This window comes from Haliotis cracherodii, unplaced genomic scaffold (genome assembly GCF_022045235.1).
Source record: "Haliotis cracherodii isolate W230 unplaced genomic scaffold, xgHalCrac1.p SCAF_25, whole genome shotgun sequence".
NCBI classification, from domain to species: Eukaryota; Metazoa; Mollusca; class Gastropoda; order Lepetellida; family Haliotidae; genus Haliotis; species Haliotis cracherodii.
The window spans coordinates 2,373,695-2,394,604 of NW_027266281.1; the positions used below are offsets into that span (position 1 = coordinate 2,373,695).

At 44.1% G+C, this 20,910-nt stretch overlaps 1 protein-coding gene and 2 pseudogenes across 1 annotated transcript; all 3 read left to right on the plus strand.

The window, feature by feature from the left end:
* LOC139472782 (uncharacterized) overlaps positions 1-18,798 on the plus strand; it is a 94,356-nt pseudogene extending 75,558 nt beyond the window's left edge.
* Positions 1,024-2,605, plus strand: LOC139472570 (putative uncharacterized protein DDB_G0290521). Its single transcript, XM_071255041.1, has 3 exons — positions 1,024-1,331; positions 1,549-1,740; positions 2,113-2,605. The coding sequence occupies exons 1-3, from the start codon at positions 1,024-1,026 to the stop codon at positions 2,603-2,605; spliced, it is 993 nt and encodes a 330-aa protein (XP_071111142.1).
* Positions 4,472-6,352, plus strand: LOC139472571 (putative uncharacterized protein DDB_G0290521; annotated as a pseudogene).
* Positions 18,799-20,910: the final 2,112 nt, after the last annotated feature.

Below are 20,910 nucleotides of genomic sequence, written 5' to 3' on the forward strand. Positions count from 1 at the left end.
GACTGGTATTTAATGATATGGTGTTGGAAAAGAGCCATAATATATGTATGGATTCAACTTACTCATTTTCAAACAATCCCCATTCATAAAGAAGACACATGTTAATTTATCAGAAATAAAAATAGGATCTGAATTTCTACACTTCTGTTTTATTTGTCATCTCGGACTCTATTATTTGCATAACGTCGAGATGCAGCTGGAGTGTTGTGAAAAACAGCAGTCAATCGTTTATTCTGTTTGTCCACGTTCATGAATACTCATTTGGCCCTGTTGTAATTCCGGGGCAGAGAAGTTCCACAGTATCTGGGCTAATGTAATTCGTGTGGTTATATTTCGTGACGGTTCAGGCTCCATCCCACCCACTAACTCCATCTATCTCACAAACTCCTTCCGGCTCACTAACTCCATCCCGCTCACTAACTCCATCCTGCTCACCAGCGAAATCCCGCTCACAAACATGGTCCCACTTACTAACTCCATCCCGCTCACTAACTCCACCCAGCTCACTAACTCCATCCCTCTTACAAACCCCATCCCATTCACAAACTTCATTCCGCTCACAAACTCCATCCCGCTCACTAACTCCATCCTGCTCACCAGCTCAATCCCGCTCACAAACATGGTCCCACTTACCAACTCCATCCCGCTCACTAACTCCACCCAGCTCACTAACTCCATCCCTCTTACAAACCCCATCCCATTCACAAACTTCATTCCGCTCACAAACTCCATCACGCTCACTAACTCCATCCCTCTTACAAACTCCATCCAGCTCACAATCTCCATCTCACCCACAAACACCATCCCGCTCGCAAACTCGGTCCCATTCACAAACCCAACCCCCTCTCACAAACTCCATCACACTCACAAAGTCCCTCCAGCTCACAAACTCCATCCAGCTCACAAAATCCACCATGCTCACTAACTCCATCATGCTCATTAACACCAATCCCTCTCACAAACACCATCCAACTCATAATCACCATCCCCCTCACAAACCCCATTCCACTCACAAACTCCATCATGCTCACTAACTCCATCATGCTCACTAACTCCATCCCTCTCATAAACACCATCCAGCTCACAAACTCTATCATGCTCACTAACTCCATCCCGCTCACTTACTCCCTCCCGCTCACAAACTCCCTCCCGCTCACTAACTCTATTCCTCTCACAAACACGGTCCAGCTCACTTACTCAATCCTGCTCACTTACTCCATCCCTCTTACAAACTACATCCAGCTCACAAACTCCATCCAGCTCACAAACTCCATCCCGCTCACAAACTCCATCCCTCTCACAAACTCCATCACATTCCCCAAATCCATCCAGCTCACAAACTCAATCCCTCTTAAAAACACCATCCCACTCACAAACTCCATTCCACTCACAATCTCCATCCCGCTCTCTAACCCCATCCCTCTTACAAACTCAATCCAGCTCATAAACTCCATCCCTCTCACAAACACTGTCCCACTCACAAACTCCATCACACTCACAAATTCCATCCCGCTCTCTAACCCCATCCCTCTTACAAACTCCATTCAGCTCACAAACTACATCAAGCTCACAAACATTGTCCCACTCACAAACTCAATCCCTCTCACAAACTCCCTCCCACTCACAAACTCCATCCAGCTCACAAACTCCATCCAGCTCAAAAACTCCATCCAGCTCTTTAACCCCAATCCTCTTACAAACTCCATTCAGCTCACAAACTCCATCCCTCTCACAAACACTGTCCCACTCACAAACTCAATCCCTCTCACAAACTCCATCACACTCACAAACTCCATCACACTCACAAACTCCATCACACTCACAAACTCCATCCAGCTCACAAACTCCAGATCCCTCCCCCTCACAAACTCCATCCAGCTCACAAACTCCATCCAGCTCACAAACTCCATCCCGTGCACTAACTCCATCCCGCTCACAAACTCCATCCCGCTCACTAACCCCATCCCACTCACAAACTCCATCCCGCTCACAAACTCCATCTCGCTCACTAACTCCCTCCCTCTCACAAACACCATCCTACTCACAAACTCCTTCCCACTGACAAACTCCATCCAGCTCACAAACTCCATCCAGCTCACTTACTCCATCCAGCTCACTTACTCCATCCCGCTCACCAACCCAATCCCACTCACAAACTCCATACCTCTCACAAACACTGTCCCACTCACAAACTCCATCACACTCACAAATTCCATCCCGCTCTCTAACCCTATCCCTCTTACAAACTCCATTCAGCTCACAAACTACATCCCTCTCACAAACACTGTCCCACTCACAAACTCAATCCCTCTCACAAACTCCCTCCCACTCACAAAGTCAATCCAGCTCACAAACTCCATCCAGCTCTTTAACCCCAATCCTCTTTCAAACTCCATTCAGCTCACAAACTCCATCCCTCTCACAAACACTGTCCCACTCACAAACTCCATCCCTCTCACAAACTCCATCACATTCCCCAAATCCATCCAGCTCACAAACTCAATCCCTCTTAAAAACACCATCCCACTCACAAACTCCATTCCACTCACAATCTCCATCCCGCTCTCTAACCCCATCCCTCTTACAAACTCAATCCAGCTCATAAACTCCATCCCTCTCACAAACACTGTCCCACTCACAAACTCCATCACACTCACAAATTCCATCCCGCTCTCTAACCCCATCCCTCTTACAAACTCCATTCAGCTCACAAACTACATCAAGCTCACAAACATTGTCCCACTCACAAACTCAATCCCTCTCACAAACTCCCTCCCACTCACAAACTCCATCCAGCTCACAAACTCCATCCAGCTCACAAACTCCATCCAGCTCTTTAACCCCAATCCTCTTACAAACTCCATTCAGCTCACAAACACTGTCCCACTCACAAACTCAATCCCTCTCACAAACTCCATCACACTCACAAACTCCATCACACTCACAAACTCCATCACACTCACAAACTCCATCCAGCTCACAAACTCCAGATCCCTCCCCCTCACAAACTCCATCCAGCTCACAAACTCCATCCAGCTCACAAACTCCATCCCGTGCACTAACTCCATCCCGCTCACAAACTCCATCCCGCTCACTAACCCCATCCCACTCACAAACTCCATCCCGCTCACAAACTCCATCTCGCTCACTAACTCCCTCCCTCTCACAAACACCATCCTACTCACAAACTCCTTCCCACTGACAAACTCCATCCAGCTCACAAACTCCATCCAGCTCACTTACTCCATCCAGCTCACTTACTCCATCCCGCTCACCAACCCAATCCCACTCACAAACTCCATACCTCTCACAAACACTGTCCCACTCACAAACTCCATCACACTCACAAATTCCATCCCGCTCTCTAACCCTATCCCTCTTACAAACTCCATTCAGCTCACAAACTACATCCCTCTCACAAACACTGTCCCACTCACAAACTCAATCCCTCTCACAAACTCCCTCCCACTCACAAAGTCAATCCAGCTCACAAACTCCATCCAGCTCTTTAACCCCAATCCTCTTTCAAACTCCATTCAGCTCACAAACTCCATCCCTCTCACAAACACTGTCCCACTCACAAACTCCATCCCTCTCACAAACTCCATCACATTCCCCAAATCCATCCAGCTCACAAACTCAATCCCTCTTAAAAACACCATCCCACTCACAAACTCCATTCCACTCACAATCTCCATCCCGCTCTCTAACCCCATCCCTCTTACAAACTCAATCCAGCTCATAAACTCCATCCCTCTCACAAACACTGTCCCACTCACAAACTCCATCACACTCACAAATTCCATCCCGCTCTCTAACCCCATCCCTCTTACAAACTCCATTCAGCTCACAAACTACATCAAGCTCACAAACATTGTCCCACTCACAAACTCAATCCCTCTCACAAACTCCCTCCCACTCACAAACTCCATCCAGCTCACAAACTCCATCCAGCTCACAAACTCCATCCAGCTCTTTAACCCCAATCCTCTTACAAACTCCATTCAGCTCACAAACACTGTCCCACTCACAAACTCAATCCCTCTCACAAACTCCATCACACTCACAAACTCCATCACACTCACAAACTCCATCACACTCACAAACTCCATCCAGCTCTTTAACCCCAATCCTCTTACAAACTCCATTCAGCTCACAAACTCCATCCCTCTCACAAACACTGTCCCACTCACAAACTCAATCCCTCTCACAAACTCCATCACACTCACAAACTCCATCACACTCACAAACTCCATCACACTCACAAACTCCATCCAGCTCACAAACTCCAGATCCCTCCCCCTCACAAACTCCATCCAGCTCACAAACTCCATCCCGTGCACTAACTCCATCCCGCTCACAAACTCCATCCCGCTCACTAACCCCATCCCACTCACAAACTCCATCCCGCTCACAAACTCCATCTCGCTCACTAACTCCCTCCCTCTCACAAACACCATCCTACTCACAAACTCCTTCCCACTGACAAACTCCATCCAGCTCACAAATTCCATCCCGCTCTCTAACCCCATCCCTCTTACAAACTCCATTCAGCTCACAAACTACATCAAGCTCACAAACATTGTCCCACTCACAAACTCAATCCCTCTCACAAACTCCCTCCCACTCACAAACTCCATCCAGCTCACAAACTCCATCCAGCTCAAAAACTCCATCCAGCTCTTTAACCCCAATCCTCTTACAAACTCCATTCAGCTCACAAACTCCATCCCTCTCACAAACACTGTCCCACTCACAAACTCAATCCCTCTCACAAACTCCATCACACTCACAAACTCCATCACACTCACAAACTCCATCACACTCACAAACTCCATCCAGCTCACAAACTCCAGATCCCTCCCCCTCAAAAACTCCATCCAGCTCACAAACTCCATCCAGCTCACAAACTCCATCCCGTGCACTAACTCCATCCCGCTCACAAACTCCATCCCGCTCACTAACCCCATCCCACTCACAAACTCCATCCCGCTCACAAACTCCATCTCGCTCACTAACTCCCTCCCTCTCACAAACACCATCCTACTCACAAACTCCTTCCCACTGACAAACTCCATCCAGCTCACAAACTCCATCCAGCTCACTTACTCCATCCAGCTCACTTACTCCATCCCGCTCACCAACCCAATCCCACTCACAAACTCCATACCTCTCACAAACACTGTCCCACTCACAAACTCCATCACACTCACAAATTCCATCCCGCTCTCTAACCCTATCCCTCTTACAAACTCCATTCAGCTCACAAACTACATCCCTCTCACAAACACTGTCCCACTCACAAACTCAATCCCTCTCACAAACTCCCTCCCACTCACAAAGTCAATCCAGCTCACAAACTCCATCCAGCTCTTTAACCCCAATCCTCTTTCAAACTCCATTCAGCTCACAAACTCCATCCCTCTCACAAACACTGTCCCACTCACAAACTCCATCCCTCTCACAAACTCCATCACATTCCCCAAATCCATCCAGCTCACAAACTCAATCCCTCTTAAAAACACCATCCCACTCACAAACTCCATTCCACTCACAATCTCCATCCCGCTCTCTAACCCCATCCCTCTTACAAACTCAATCCAGCTCATAAACTCCATCCCTCTCACAAACACTGTCCCACTCACAAACTCCATCACACTCACAAATTCCATCCCGCTCTCTAACCCCATCCCTCTTACAAACTCCATTCAGCTCACAAACTACATCAAGCTCACAAACATTGTCCCACTCACAAACTCAATCCCTCTCACAAACTCCCTCCCACTCACAAACTCCATCCAGCTCACAAACTCCATCCAGCTCACAAACTCCATCCAGCTCTTTAACCCCAATCCTCTTACAAACTCCATTCAGCTCACAAACTCCATCCCTCTCACAAACACTGTCCCACTCACAAACTCAATCCCTCTCACAAACTCCATCCAGCTCACAAACTCCATCACACTCACAAACTCCATCCAGCTCTTTAACCCCAATCCTCTTACAAACTCCATTCAGCTCACAAACTCCATCCCTCTCACAAACACTGTCCCACTCACAAACTCAATCCCTCTCACAAACTCCATCACACTCACAAACTCCATCACACTCACAAACTCCATCACACTCACAAACTCCATCCAGCTCACAAACTCCAGATCCCTCCCCCTCACAAACTCCATCCAGCTCACAAACTCCATCCCGTGCACTAACTCCATCCCGCTCACAAACTCCATCCCGCTCACTAACCCCATCCCACTCACAAACTCCATCCCGCTCACAAACTCCATCTCGCTCACTAACTCCCTCCCTCTCACAAACACCATCCTACTCACAAACTCCTTCCCACTGACAAACTCCATCCAGCTCACAAACTCCATCCAGCTCACAAACTCCATCCAGCTCACTTACTCCATCCCGCTCACCAACCCAATCCCACTCACAAACTCCATACCTCTCACAAACACTGTCCCACTCACAAACTCCATCACACTCACAAATTCCATCCCGCTCTCTAACCCTATCCCTCTTACAAACTCCATTCAGCTCACAAACTACATCAAGCTCACAAACACTGTCCCACTCACAAACTCAATCCCTCTCACAAACTCCCTCCCACTCACAAACTCAATCCAGCTCACAAACTCCATCCAGCTCTTTAACCCCAATCCTCTTTCAAACTCCATTCAGCTCACAAACTCCATCCCTCTCACAAACACTGTCCCTCTCACAAACTCCATCCCTCTCACAAACTCCATCACATTCCCCAAATCCATCCAGCTCACAAACTCAATCCCTCTTAAAAACACCATCCCACTCACAAACTCCATTCCACTCACAATCTCCATCCAGCTCTCTAACCCCATCCCTCTTACAAACTCAATCCAGCTCATAAACTCCATCCCTCTCACAAACACTGTCCCACTCACAAACTCCATCACACTCACAAATTCCATCCCGCTCTCTAACCCCATCCCTCTTACAAACTCCATTCAGCTCACAAACTACATCAAGCTCACAAACATTGTCCAACTCACAAACTCAATCCCTCTCACAAACTCCCTCCCACTCACAAACTCCATCCAGCTCACAAACTCCATCCAGCTCACAAACTCCATCCAGCTCTTTAACCCCAATCCTCTTACAAACTCCATTCAGCTCACAAACTCCATCCCTCTCACAAACACTGTCCCACTCACAAACTCAATCCCTCTCACAAACTCCATCACACTCACAAACTCCATCACACTCACAAACTCCATCACACTCACAAACTCCATCCAGCTCACAAACTCCAGATCCCTCCCCCTCAAAAACTCCATCCAGCTCACAAACTCCATCCAGCTCACAAACTCCATCCCGTGCACTAACTCCATCCCGCTCACAAACTCCATCCCGCTCACTAACCCCATCCCACTCACAAACTCCATCCCGCTCACAAACTCCATCTCGCTCACTAACTCCCTCCCTCTCACAAACACCATCCTACTCACAAACTCCTTCCCACTGACAAACTCCATCCAGCTTACAAACTCCATCCAGCTCACAAACTCCATCCAGCTCACTTACTCCATCCCGCTCACCAACCCAATCCCACTCACAAACTCCATCCCTCTCACAAACACTGTCCCACTCACAAACTCCATCACACTCACAAATTCCATCCCGCTCTCTAACCCTATCCCTCTTACAAACTCCATTCAGCTCACAAACTACATCCCTCTCACAAACACTGTCCCACTCACAAACTCAATCCCTCTCACAAACTCCCTCCCACTCACAAACTCCATCCAGCTCACAAACTCCATCCAGCTCTTTAACCCCAATCCTCTTTCAAACTCCATTCAGCTCACAAACTCCATCCCTCTCACAAACACTGTCCCACTCACAAACTCAATCCCTCTCACAAACTCCATCACACTCACAAACTCCATCACACTCACAAACTCCATCACACTCACAAACTCCATCCAGCTCACAAACTCCATCCAGCTCACAAACTCCATCCAGCTCACAAACTCCATCCCGTGCACTAACTCCATCCAGCTCACAAACTCCATCCAGCTCACAAACTCCCACCAGCTCTTTAACCCCAATCCTCTTACAAACTCCATTCAGCTCACAAACTCCATCCCTCTCACAAACACTGTTCCACTCACAAACTCAATCCCTCTCACAAACTCCATCACACTCACAAACTCCATCACACTCACAAACTCCATCACACTCACAAACTCCATCCAGCTCACAAACTCCAGATCCCTCCCCCTCACAAACTCCATCCAGCTCACAAACTCCATCCAGCTCACAAACTCCATCCAGCTCACAAACTCCATCCCGTGCACTAACTCCATCCCGCTCACAAACTCCATCCTGCTCACTAACTCCATCCCGCTCACTAACCCCATCCCACTCACAAACTCCATCCCGCTCACAAACTCCATCTCGCTCACTAACTCCATCCCTCTCACAAACACCATCCCACTAACAAACTCCCTCCCACTCACAAACTCCATCCCGTTCAATAACTCTTTGTCGCTCACAATCTCTATCTCGCTCACTAACTCCATCCAGCTCACTAGCTCCATCCCTCTCACAAACACCATCCCACTAACAAACTCCCTCCCACTCACAAACTCCATCCCGTTCAATAACTCTTTGTCGCTCACAATCTCAATCCCGCTCACTTACTCTATCCCGCTCACAATCTCTATCTCGCTCACTAACTCCATCCAGCTCACTAGCTCCATCCCTCTCACAAACTCCATCCCGTGCACTAACCCCATCCAGCTCACAAACTCCATCCAGCTCTCTAACCCCATCCAGCTCACAAACTCCATCCCGTGCACTAACTCCATCCCGCTCACAAACTCCATCCCGCTCACTAACTCCATCCCGCTCACTAACTCTATCTATGCTGAAACCTAATCGGGGCGAACAGGGATTCGAACCCACAATCACAGGTTTTTGGCGTGCCCAAGGGACGCGACACTGCACAGCGTATCGCGGCGCCTTAGACAACTGGACCCCTCCTTGCCCCCTCCACTTTATGACTTTGAGTTAGTCAATGGGAAGTAATTTGACAATTTTCGCAATTATTCGGGGCCACACGGTGAACATTTAGGGTTAGCCTAGAGGTGAAAGTGTTCGCTAGTCACGCCGAGGCCCCGGCTTGATTCCGAACGTGGGTATAATGTGTGAACTATTCCTGGTGGCCCCCACCGTGATGTTGCTGATATAGTAATAAAAGCGTGAAAACGCCTGACTCACAACAAATGCTTCCAAATATGTGCTCACTGTTACGTTCAAATAACAGCGTGTCAGGGTAGACTAAACCCTAACACCAGATGCTGAGTGTAAACAAGTTGCATGATGTAGATATTGGACGTCATTTGCGAAAAGGGATTTTGTGACCTCATTTTACTCTCCGTGTGTATAATGGGGAATATTATTCACTCTTGCGAAAAGGATACACTGTGATCCCCACAATGTTATTTATGGTCACTCGAAACATGAACAGATATATTCCTATCTGTATAATATATAGTACATTACAATATGACAAGTCTTAAAATGCTAAACATTTGGTTAGAAACTATATACACATTGTATCTAGCTGGAAACAATTTATGAATTGTATGGAATCATGTGTTGGTAGATTTTAGTTATAATGTAAATACCAAATAATTTAAATTTGTTACCCCGTTAAATACCCAAACTGTATTGTTTGTTTGTTTGTTTGCTTGTTGTTTAACTCCGCACTCAGCAATATTCCAGCTGTATGACGGCGGTCTGTAAATTATCGAGACCGGACCTAGTGATTCATATATTGAACATCGATCTACGCAATTGGGATACTTTGACATACATCAACCAAGTCAGCGAGTCTAACCACCGATCACTTTAGTCGCCTCTTAAGACAAGCATGGGTTGCTGAAGACCTATTCTACCCCGGAAATTCATGGTTAACCGTATATGTTAGGTTGAATGTAAAAGTATATAAAAATTATGAAACTTGAAAATCATTGTAATTAAATGTTATCAGCTATTGTTGTGATTATTTCTACCATCGAGTGTGAATGGCAGGCCAAATAGCCTAACACACCGTCTTCATTGAACAGAGTTGCTTTCATGAGACCTCGGTGCACTTTTAGTGGGGTCGAATCCCAAATTCGCGCATTTGTGTTTGTTGATTTGTCGGCACCATTTTCCGTTCTCGTGGCTTCCAACCGAATTGCAAACATATATGACCTCTGTCACTACGGGCTTTCCTCCCACGTTAAGCTGGCGCGCCGTGGTATACCTGAAACACTGTCAAAAGCGACTTCAAACCCATGTCACGCAAACTTTATATTATATACACAACGAGGTTTCTGCTCTAGACTACATACTTCAATCGACAAGTTTTCACTTGCTTTAATCACCAACAAACAGCAGTGCGTGCAGAGCTACGGTGAACACAACGTCATAGCTTGAGTATGTCAAGCATGTGTACTTAATATATGGCGCATTGTATATAATGAGTGAGTGAGTTGGGTTTAACTCCGCTTTTAACAGTATTCCAGTTATATCACGGCGTGTCAGCTTAATGTGGGAGGAAAGCCCGATGTGATGCAGGTCTCAGACGTTTACCACTTCGGTGAAACCCACGAGCACGGGTATGGTGCTGACAAACCTAGAAACATAATCGGGGCGAGCCGGTATTCGAACCCACAATCATAGGTTTTTGGCGTGCCCAAGGGACGCAACTCTGAACAGCGAATCGCGGCGCCTTATACGTCTTGGCCATCCGTGCCCCCGCATTGTATATAAACGAAGTCTCATGTCTTGTCTAAATGTGCTCAAGTGGTATCGAGATTATTTATAGCAGTTTACACATTACATGCCTTGCGTTCATAACATATGATTTGTTAACATTCGTATTGATCTAATAATATCTACTTCGGTGAAATTCAGCGCTCTGTGGCCTTATAATCACAGGCGATGTGGGGGGAAATAAGGTCTGTAACAAAGTAAAACAAAGGTTACTTTGCGGCCAACATATGGCCAAGTAAAATCAATATTCCTAATAAGCGTAAGACATAAGATCGACTAATAATTGTACACATATTATAATATAGAGATAACATCACTGCACATGTGGGTAGGCGAGATTACTAAAGTTTGTGACGGGCCGCTATATGCCTTGACAGTTATTGATATGTCAACTGTGGATGTAGAAGGTGATGACATAAATTACATATATAGCTTAGGGCTTTATAAGGATGCCTCACAGCACAAGTCAAGCAGCTCCTTTTGGTGGTCCCAACATTGAACCATCGGAAACCTATGTTTTATCGTACAAGATGGATTGGTCGATCAGATTTCGTAACTAGGTTGATTGGGTGGCATCGCACACCGACGTGGATCATGATATCAATCACTGGATTGATTCGATTATCTACAGGCTCGTTGAACATTAACGAAATAATAAATATATCATTATCATTTGATAACCATAACTAATTACCTTGAGGCGGCAATGATGAAAGAATAAGAGAATATATGGATGTCAACTTCTTTATTATGAGGAGTGAGTCAGTGAGTCAGTGAGTGAGTTTGGTTTTACGCCACTTTTAGCAATATTCCAGCAATATAACGGCGGGGGACACCAGAAATGGGCTTCACACATTGTACCCATGTCGGGCTTCGAACCCGGGTCTTTGGCGTGACGAGCGAACGCTTTAACCACTTGGCTACCCGACCACCCTATTATGAGGAACACAACGTTTCAGAGTAGATGCTTACGCCTTTATCGTCCTTATGTGTATCACTTCTAAATGCCTTCCATAGACGTTATCATGGTTATTGAATTTGTTACACTCATAGCATAATGGTTATATATCATCTGGATATCACATTATGTGGTTGCTGTGATGCACGAGGTCTGGTGTCTGGTGGAGTTACGGGAGGTGTGTTCACCAAAATCAACACCTACCACCCTCATCCCCACCCACACCCACACCGAAACCCACACCCAGACACCAACACCCAAACCCACCCAAACCCACACCCACACCCACACCCACACCCATCCACACCCATCCACACCCACACCCACACCTACACCCAGACACCCACACGAACACCTACACCCACACCCACACGAACACCTACACCCATACCCACACCCACACCCACGACCACACTCACACCCATCCACACCCACACCAACACCCACACACCTACCCACAACCCACAAACCTTCTTCCAACCACCCTCACACGCACACCAGGGTGTCAGATGTCAGCGATATACATAAACAGTGCTGAACACTTCCGAAACATTGAAGCGATATACATAAACAGTGCTGAACAGTTCAGGAACATTGAAGCGATATACATAAACAGTGTTGAACAGTTCAGGAACATTGAAGCGATATACATAAACAGTGCTGAACAGTTCAGGAACATTCAAGCAATATACATAAACAGTGCTGAACAGTTCAGGAACATTGATGCGATATACATAAACAGTGCTGAAAACTTCAGGAACATAGCTTGAGTATGTCAAGCATGTGTACTTAATATATGGCGCATTGTATATAATGAGTGAGTGAGTTGGGTTTAACTCCGCTTTTAACAGTGTTCCAGTTATATCACGGCGTGTCAGCTTAATGTGGGAGGAAAGCCCCAAGTGATGCAGGTCTCAGACGTTTACCACTTCGGTGAAACCCACGAGCACGGGTATGGTGCTGACAAACCTAGAAAAATAATCGGGGCGAGCCGGGATTCGAACCCACAATCATAGGTTTCTGGCGTGCCCAAGGGACGCAACTCTGAACAGCGAATCGCGGCGCCTTATACGTCTTGGCCATCCGTGCCCCCGCATTGTATATAAACGAAGTCTCATGTCTTGTCTAAATGTGCTCAAGTGGTATCGAGATTATTTACAGCAGTTTACACATTACATGCCTTGCGCATTACATGATTTGTTAACATTCGTATTGATCTAATAATATCTACTTCGGTGAACAGTTCAGGAACATTGAAGCGATATACATAAACAGTGCTGAACACTTCAGGAACATTGAAGCGATATACATAAACAGTGCTGAACAGTTCAGGAACATTGAAGCGATATACATAAACAGTGCTGAACATTTCAGGAACATTGAAGTGGACTTTTCATCTAGCAAAAAGGAAAACACTGTATCGTGATGGAGTCAAACGTATGCGACTCGGTATAATCATGACCATCTGCTATAATCTGTTACAGCCCTCCTACATTCTTCCCTTGTAATGAAAGTGTCAAATTTGGTTAGACTGTTTGAAAATCGATTAAGAAATGTTAATGTTAGTTTTACAGCAAAATTGAAAAATCTTATCACAGAATATTAAAAAATAATTGTTCTGTACCATTTAAACACAGGCACAGTGCTGACACACCTAGAAACATGGTCAGGGTGACTATGGCAGATTCGAACCCAGAGTTATAGACCTCTGGTACGCCTAACGGACACAGTGCTGCAGAGCGAATAGCGACGCCTCTTACGACCCTGCTATGCTGGCCCCCAAGTAGCAGTTGACACGGTCAACATGCCTATGCACATATCGATGTCACGCACATGACGAGACAAAACCCCAACATAGTGGATTGATCTGAACGGGATTACTTGGCAGTGCTTGGGACTACACTTTGAAAAGTATAGTTTGGTTCGTTACATCAGCCAAAAAGGTGAGACGCTTGGAATTATGTATTTACATTCATGTACATGATCGATTGTGTACCTATCTATCATACTGAATACAAATATATACGAAGGCTGTATTGTGTAAGTTGGGTGGTTTGTGAGGTAGCTTGCACAATGCATGACGGTCCACGGGGCGCATTTACCGCCAATACTATCACCTCAACGCTTTTGTATCTGGTACTTGTAAGTTTATGTGTATCATTATGTTATGACTTGTACTGAAATGAAAGGGTCTGTTATGTTGTATATTCTATAACATCATACATCATGGTGGGTGTTCGTGCATTCAGTTGTCTTGAAAGGTTATGACATGATCTAATGTATGAATTACATGCAGCTTTCAAGTGCGATTTACGAAATTGGTCAAAGTTACGTGAACTATATGTGATGCAGTGCTGGGGACTGATATAATTATATATATATTTATTGATGTGTGTGGGTGTAGGTGTTGGTGTGGGTGAGGGTGTGGGTGGGTGGGTGTCAGTGGTGTGGGGTGGGGTGAGGTCGAGTGTGTGTGTGTGAGTGTCAGGGTGTGGGTGAGGGTGTGGGTGTGGGTGAGGATGAGGGTGTGTGTGGGTGTTGGTGTGGGTGAGGATGAAGGTGTGGGTGTGTGTGTGGGGGGGGTGTGTGTGTGTGTGGGGGGGTGAGGGTATGGGTGTGGGTGGGTGTTGGGCGGATGGGAGGTGTGTGATGGTGTGTGTGTGTGTGTGTGTGTGTGTGTGTGTGTGTGTGTGTGTGTGTGTGTGTGTGTGTGTGTGTGTGTGTGTGTGTGTGTGTGTGTGTGTGTGTGTGTGTGTGTGTGAGAAAGAGAGGGTTAAGGATTTGTTACAGAGTGAGGGTGACCCTGTATATATAAATCTGTAAATAGTTGTTTCCGAACTTTAAAATCGAATAATGAAGTGGCGAAAACGTGACTGTGTGTTGTATGTTAAAACATGACTCAGAAGACAACCGAATGTTCCTTGTAAGGGTCCGAGAATTGATCGATTAAATTATTTGGCTAGAGCTATTTATATCAATGACCAGGTGAGCGAAACAGGTTATGCACTCAGACGGATTATTGAGGAATAGTTCAGTGGAGTCACGTGTCCACATGCCGGGTGACACAATAAACTGGGGTTAATCACCTCAACATGTACAATTTATTTATAGATCCAAAGCTGACGCAATGCTAAAATCAACTCAACATGGATCTCTTCAAGAAAGAAAAGATGTCTTTCATACTTGTGCACAAGGATTCCAGATAGTGGACATTATAACACGAGGGTTCAAAACTCTGGCTGGCAAATGTTAAATGTCCCTTCTTGTACCATGTAAGCTGCACTCTCTGTACGTTACTGAAGCTGATTGGTCATGATTGTTCATGTACAGTAAACCACGGTTATAACAAATTCAAAGGGACCAATAATATTAGTTCGTTATAACCGTCGTTTGTTGTAAGCATATTTTAAGCATATATACAGCAAATGTCCGGGACCAAAAATAAGTTCGTTATAAACGTTAGTTCGTTGTAAGCATGTTCGTTATAAACGTAGTTTCCTTTTGAATACAATATATTGTTGCATGGGATAGGTTTGGGAAATATTTTACAGCTCAATGTACATATTTCTTAAATTATGTGTTTTTCGTTATTTATTTTCAGATATTTCTACGACAGCAAGTGGTACAAGCAGTACGTTATCAATTTTGTTCATACATTTTACCAAATATATATACAGAAAGTGCTTATTTACTTTTTTATGTCAAACAAGGATTTTTTTTTTTCGTAACCTATTTACATAATGAAGTGAATGAGGATTGTTTTACGCTGATGTTGGCAATGGCACTACAAAACCAATGCGTTGGACACAAGAAATGAGCTTCACACAATTTACACATGAGGGAACTGATCCCGCTCCTTCGGTGTGATGAGCGAACACATTACCCACTGTGCCACCTTCACTTCTCATAAAAGCACATACTTTCAAAAAACGATATGATGATAGTTAATGTTTGCAGACGCCAAAAAGTTAAATATGACAAATATTGTCCTTATCTAGACTGAGTTGAGAAAAATGTAACAATCTCGCTGTGTATTTCTCTTTCCAGTTTGTTGAAAATGATGGTTAAACAAAACCTAGTACATGTATTACTGGTTCTGAGTGTGACTTTCATCCATGGTAAGTAAGTTTAAATGTTAATGTTATTTTCTGAAAAAGTAGCCAGGTTAAATAAATATCATTTAATTGTTTTTTCACTTAATGTAACGATTAAGTATGATCATATGATTTAGAATTGCTTTTCACTCCACATTTATGTATGAAATATTTTTTTGCCCAAGCAACTGTGCTTGCTTTCTTGTTTCTATAAATCTTCAGAACATAAGAAAAGTCCACTAGCGGATGCTGTTTCCTGATTGGCTAAACATATGTAATAAAAACGATGTCACTGATTTCGTGGAGGTGTCTACATTTGATGTGAATTTATTATTGTTGACTTATTTATTTATAACAATTTAGTAAAATAGAAACGTGCAATTAAGGAGGTAATTACACAATATGAGCACCGATTTTTACTAAAATACCTCCATAAACTAAAAACAGTTACTGTGGTAAATTCTGAAGTAGATCTGCCTTGTAGTGGTTGGTGTTTCATTGCTACTGTAGGTGTATTTTCTACAAAAGCCCCGTGTCCAGGTGGAGTGGCAACACTGAAGACAGAATACACCATAACTGGTGACATAAGCAACTATACAGGCTTTATATGGGTACGACCAACTGACGGTCGGTATGTCGTCACCTGCAACCCCAGCTGCAGCCCGGTGGCTGGATACAGGGCCACACTTAATGGTACACACTCTACACTCACTATACACAGTGTCGGAGTGAATGATGCTGGAACATGGACGATCGTGGATGCGAATGTAGTGGGTGCCATCCCTGTAGACGTGTGTCATCTCACCGCAGCTAGTGAGTATTTACACAAAACATTTCGACAGATAATAGATCATCGGATCTAGCCATAAACCATGTAGATTCCTGGTAACAATACAGGTCCCCAGAACATGTCTTTGTTGGTCGTAAGTGTCACTGTCGTAAGGGGCAACTAAATGGATCGGGAGGCCAGATTCGGTGTCATACATCAACCAAGTCAACGACCAAGCGATCCATTTAGTCACCTCTAACGACAAGCATAGGTTGCTGGGGACCTATATTATTTCCCGTAATCCCCGCCGGTGAAGTCATCATTGTCAAAATAGAATGGTTCCATCAACGGGTCCTTGGGGACTATATCGACAAGCCTTCCAACAAATGCAAATTTAAAAGGTTAACCAACAAATACTTTTTATGTAAACTTTTGACCTCTGTCTCTTTCATTATAAATTTACGTTTTACTATTTTTCGTCAATTCCAAATTGTTCCGCTATTGCTATTTTCGTTTTGTTGTTCATCTTATATATAGCGACGGCTCAGGATAAAACATAATATTATGCAATCACACATTGAGTATATACGCCACAACACGTGCAGGTATCCGTATCAAAACGTTTTGAGTGGACAGGCGATAACAAATATTTGGCGTCGACATTCGGACATCAGACAAGTTACATTAATGAATATTGCTTTAATATGTAAAATGTTATCAGCCGGTCAAATATAAATAAATTGTAACTAAATATATATATTTATATATATATATATATATATATATATACTGTCTACAACACCCAATAGTGTGGATCGATGGTCATTATATCAATCACTGGATTGTCTGGTCCAGACCGCCGTCATATAGCTTGAATGTTGCTGAGTGCGGCGTTAAACAACAAACCAACCAACCAACCAACACCTGAACGGGTTATGTTTCCAACGTAACTTTAGTGGTGTCAAGTTGATAATGTCATTTTTGGAATCATCAACACTTTGAGTATTTCCTGTCAACAGAAACTCCGGAATGTAACATCAGCAGTGATGTGGACACAGACGCCCTTGAGCTCGGCACAAACCAGACAGTCACAGTGTATATTAACGACTACTACTGCTCCCAGGAAACTGGCTTTAACCTTACCACTGGTGCTGTCATGGAGACGTTGTCGACGAAACACAACGTCAGTGATGTCACGACTGACGTCATTAACAAAACTATCAATATTGTCCTTTCACGTTTTGGTGACGTCACGGTGTCGTTTGCATGTGACGTCATGAGCACTGACCTGAGTTGTAGTGGAGTTAAGAGGTTGTTAAAAAGTGAGTCTGAATTTTAGAGTTGTTATAAGTTCAATTCAGTATCTATTCACTGAGAAAATAGAAAAAAATATATTACTTCAGATATTTTCAATTTTCAAGTGCTTGTAAATGCATAAATGCTTTTTGCTGAATGAAACTTTTCTCTTTTAAACACCAGAAATTAAAGTTAACATTTACATGATTTACCGACCAGGTCCCCCACAGTGCAACATCAGCAGTGATACAGACACCAATGTACTGGAGCCAGGTACAAATCTCATTCTGACAGTGGACATCAGAGGCTACTACTGTTATCAACAAGCTGGGTTTGATCTAACTACAGGCAGTGTCACAGACGTCTTGGTGCAGAACCAGACCACGCACAACATCACCGACACTGTCCAGGACCACTTCTTCAATGTCTCATCTGATCGTTTGGGAAATGTCAGTGTTATGTTTAGATGTGACAACAGCAAAAGATCACTTACGTGCGATGGAGTTTCCAAGTTGAGCGGTAGGTTTTATCTTAATACTGTTATCCTCACAGCATTCATCCAGTTCAAATATATACTGCTAAGGTTGATGATGGACATCTAGCATTTGTTTTCCGTTGGCTGATAACTAAACAACAATATATGTCGAGGGAAACCGAAAAAATGACATGTTGTAGAAGGTGACTTTACAGCAATAAACACATTTAAACGACCTATTAGAAAGAGCAAATTCCTTTTGAAACAAAATTGTATCCACAAAATCACATGACGTCTTGTTCAAATATTACGTGTCTGTTGTTCTCTTTCTAGCTGCTCCTTCACCAACAACAGCCCCAACATCGACAGGTACGTAACTACCACCCTCATCCGTTCCTGTGTCGATTCCAGGCTACAACCCACGAGTCGGTGACTTGGCGGATTTCATGTACTGTTTTCAACGGCGTAGATCGATGGTCATAATGTTAATCACTGGATTTTCTGGTCCTGATTGGATTATTTACAGACCAGCATGGAGCTGGACGAACAAACAAAACTGTCTTCAGACCAATCCGTCAGTTCAAACATATACTGTTAAGGTTGGCGGTGTTGTTTGTTTTGTTAAGATTTGTTGAGGGTAGCCCGAAAATTGACATTTTGCAGTGAAGTAGCTTTAAAGCAGTAAACGACCTATTAAAACGAGAGAACTCGCCTTTTGAATTCACAAAATCACATGACGTCTTTTACAAATAGTATGTGTCTGTTGTTCTCTTTCCAGCTGCTCCTTCACCAACAACATCCCCTACGTCGACAGGTACGTAACTTCCACCCTCACCCGTTCCCTTGTCGATTCCAGGCTAGAATAGGTCATCAAAAACCCATGCCTGTTGTGAGAGGCGACGTTGTGGATCAGAGTTGATGAAATGATGGAATTCATGCTATTGTTTTTAATTGCGTAGATCGATGCTCATAATGTTAATCACTGGATTTTCTGGCCCTGATTGGATTATTTACAGACCAGCACGGAGCTGGACGAACAAACAAAACTTTTTTCAGTCCACGCCTTTGGTTCAAACATATACTGTTAAGGTTGGTGTTGTGGTTTGTTTTGTTAAGATTGTTTTAGGGTAACCAGAAAATTGACATTTTGCAATGAAGAAGCTTTACAGCAATAACCTCTTTTTAGACGACCCATTAAAAGAGCGAACTCCCCTTTTGTAACAAAATTGTGTCCACAAAATCATATGACGTCTTGTACAAATAGTACGTGCCTGTTGTTCCCTTTCTAGATGCTCCTTCACCAACAACAACCCCTACGTCCACAGGTACGTAACTACAACCCTCACTCGTTCCCTTGTCGATTCCAGGCTAGAATAGGTCATCAAAAACCCATGCCTGTTGTGAGAGGCAACGTTGTGGATCAGAGTCGATGAAATGATGGATTTCATGCTATTGTTTTCAATTGCGTAGATCGATGCTAATAATGTTAATCACTGGAATTTCTGGACCTAATTGGATTATTTACAGACCAGCATGTAGCGTGAATATTGCTGATTGCGGCGTTAAATAACATACACACAAACAAAACTGTCGTCAAGCCATTCCATCAGTTCAAACTTATGCTATTAAGGTTGGTGTTCTTGTTTATTTTGTTAAGATTTGTTCAGGGTCACCCGAAAATTGAAATTTTGCACTGAGGTAGCTTTACAGCAATAACCACTTTTTAAACAGCCCTTTAAATAGAGCGAAGACCCCTTTTGAAACTAAATTATATCTCCACAAAATCACATGACGTCTTTTACACATATGACGTGTCTGTTTTTTTCTCCCGGCTGCTCCTTCACCAACAACATCCCCCACATCGACAGGTACGTAACTACCATCCTCATCCGTTCCCGTGTCGATTCCATGCTAGGTCCTCAACAACCCACGAGTCGGTGACTTGGTGGATTTCATGTTCTGTTTTTACTTGTGTAGATCGGTGGTCATAATGTTAATCACTGGATTTTCTGGCCCTGATTGGATTATTCACAGACCAGCACGGAGCTGGACGAACAAACAAAACTTTTTTCAGTCCACTCCTTTGGTTCAAACATATACTGTTAAGGTTGGTGTTGTGGTTTGAATTGTTAAGATTTTTTTAGGGTAACCAGAAAATTGACATTTTGCAATGAAGAAGCTTTACAGCAATAACCTCTTTTTAAACGACCCATTAAAAGAGCGAACTCCCCTTTTGTAACAAAATTGTATCCACAAAATCATATGACGTCTTTTACAAATAGTATGTGCCTGTTGTTCCCTTTCTAGATGCTCCTTCACCAACAACAACCCCTACGTCGACAGGTACGTAACTACCACCCTCACTCGTTCTTGTGTCGATTCCAGGCTAGAATAGGTCATCAACATCCTACGAGTCGGTGATTTGCCTCATATATGGTCATAATGTTAATCACTTGACTTCCTGATTGGATCATTTACAGACCAGCATGTAGCTGCACAAACA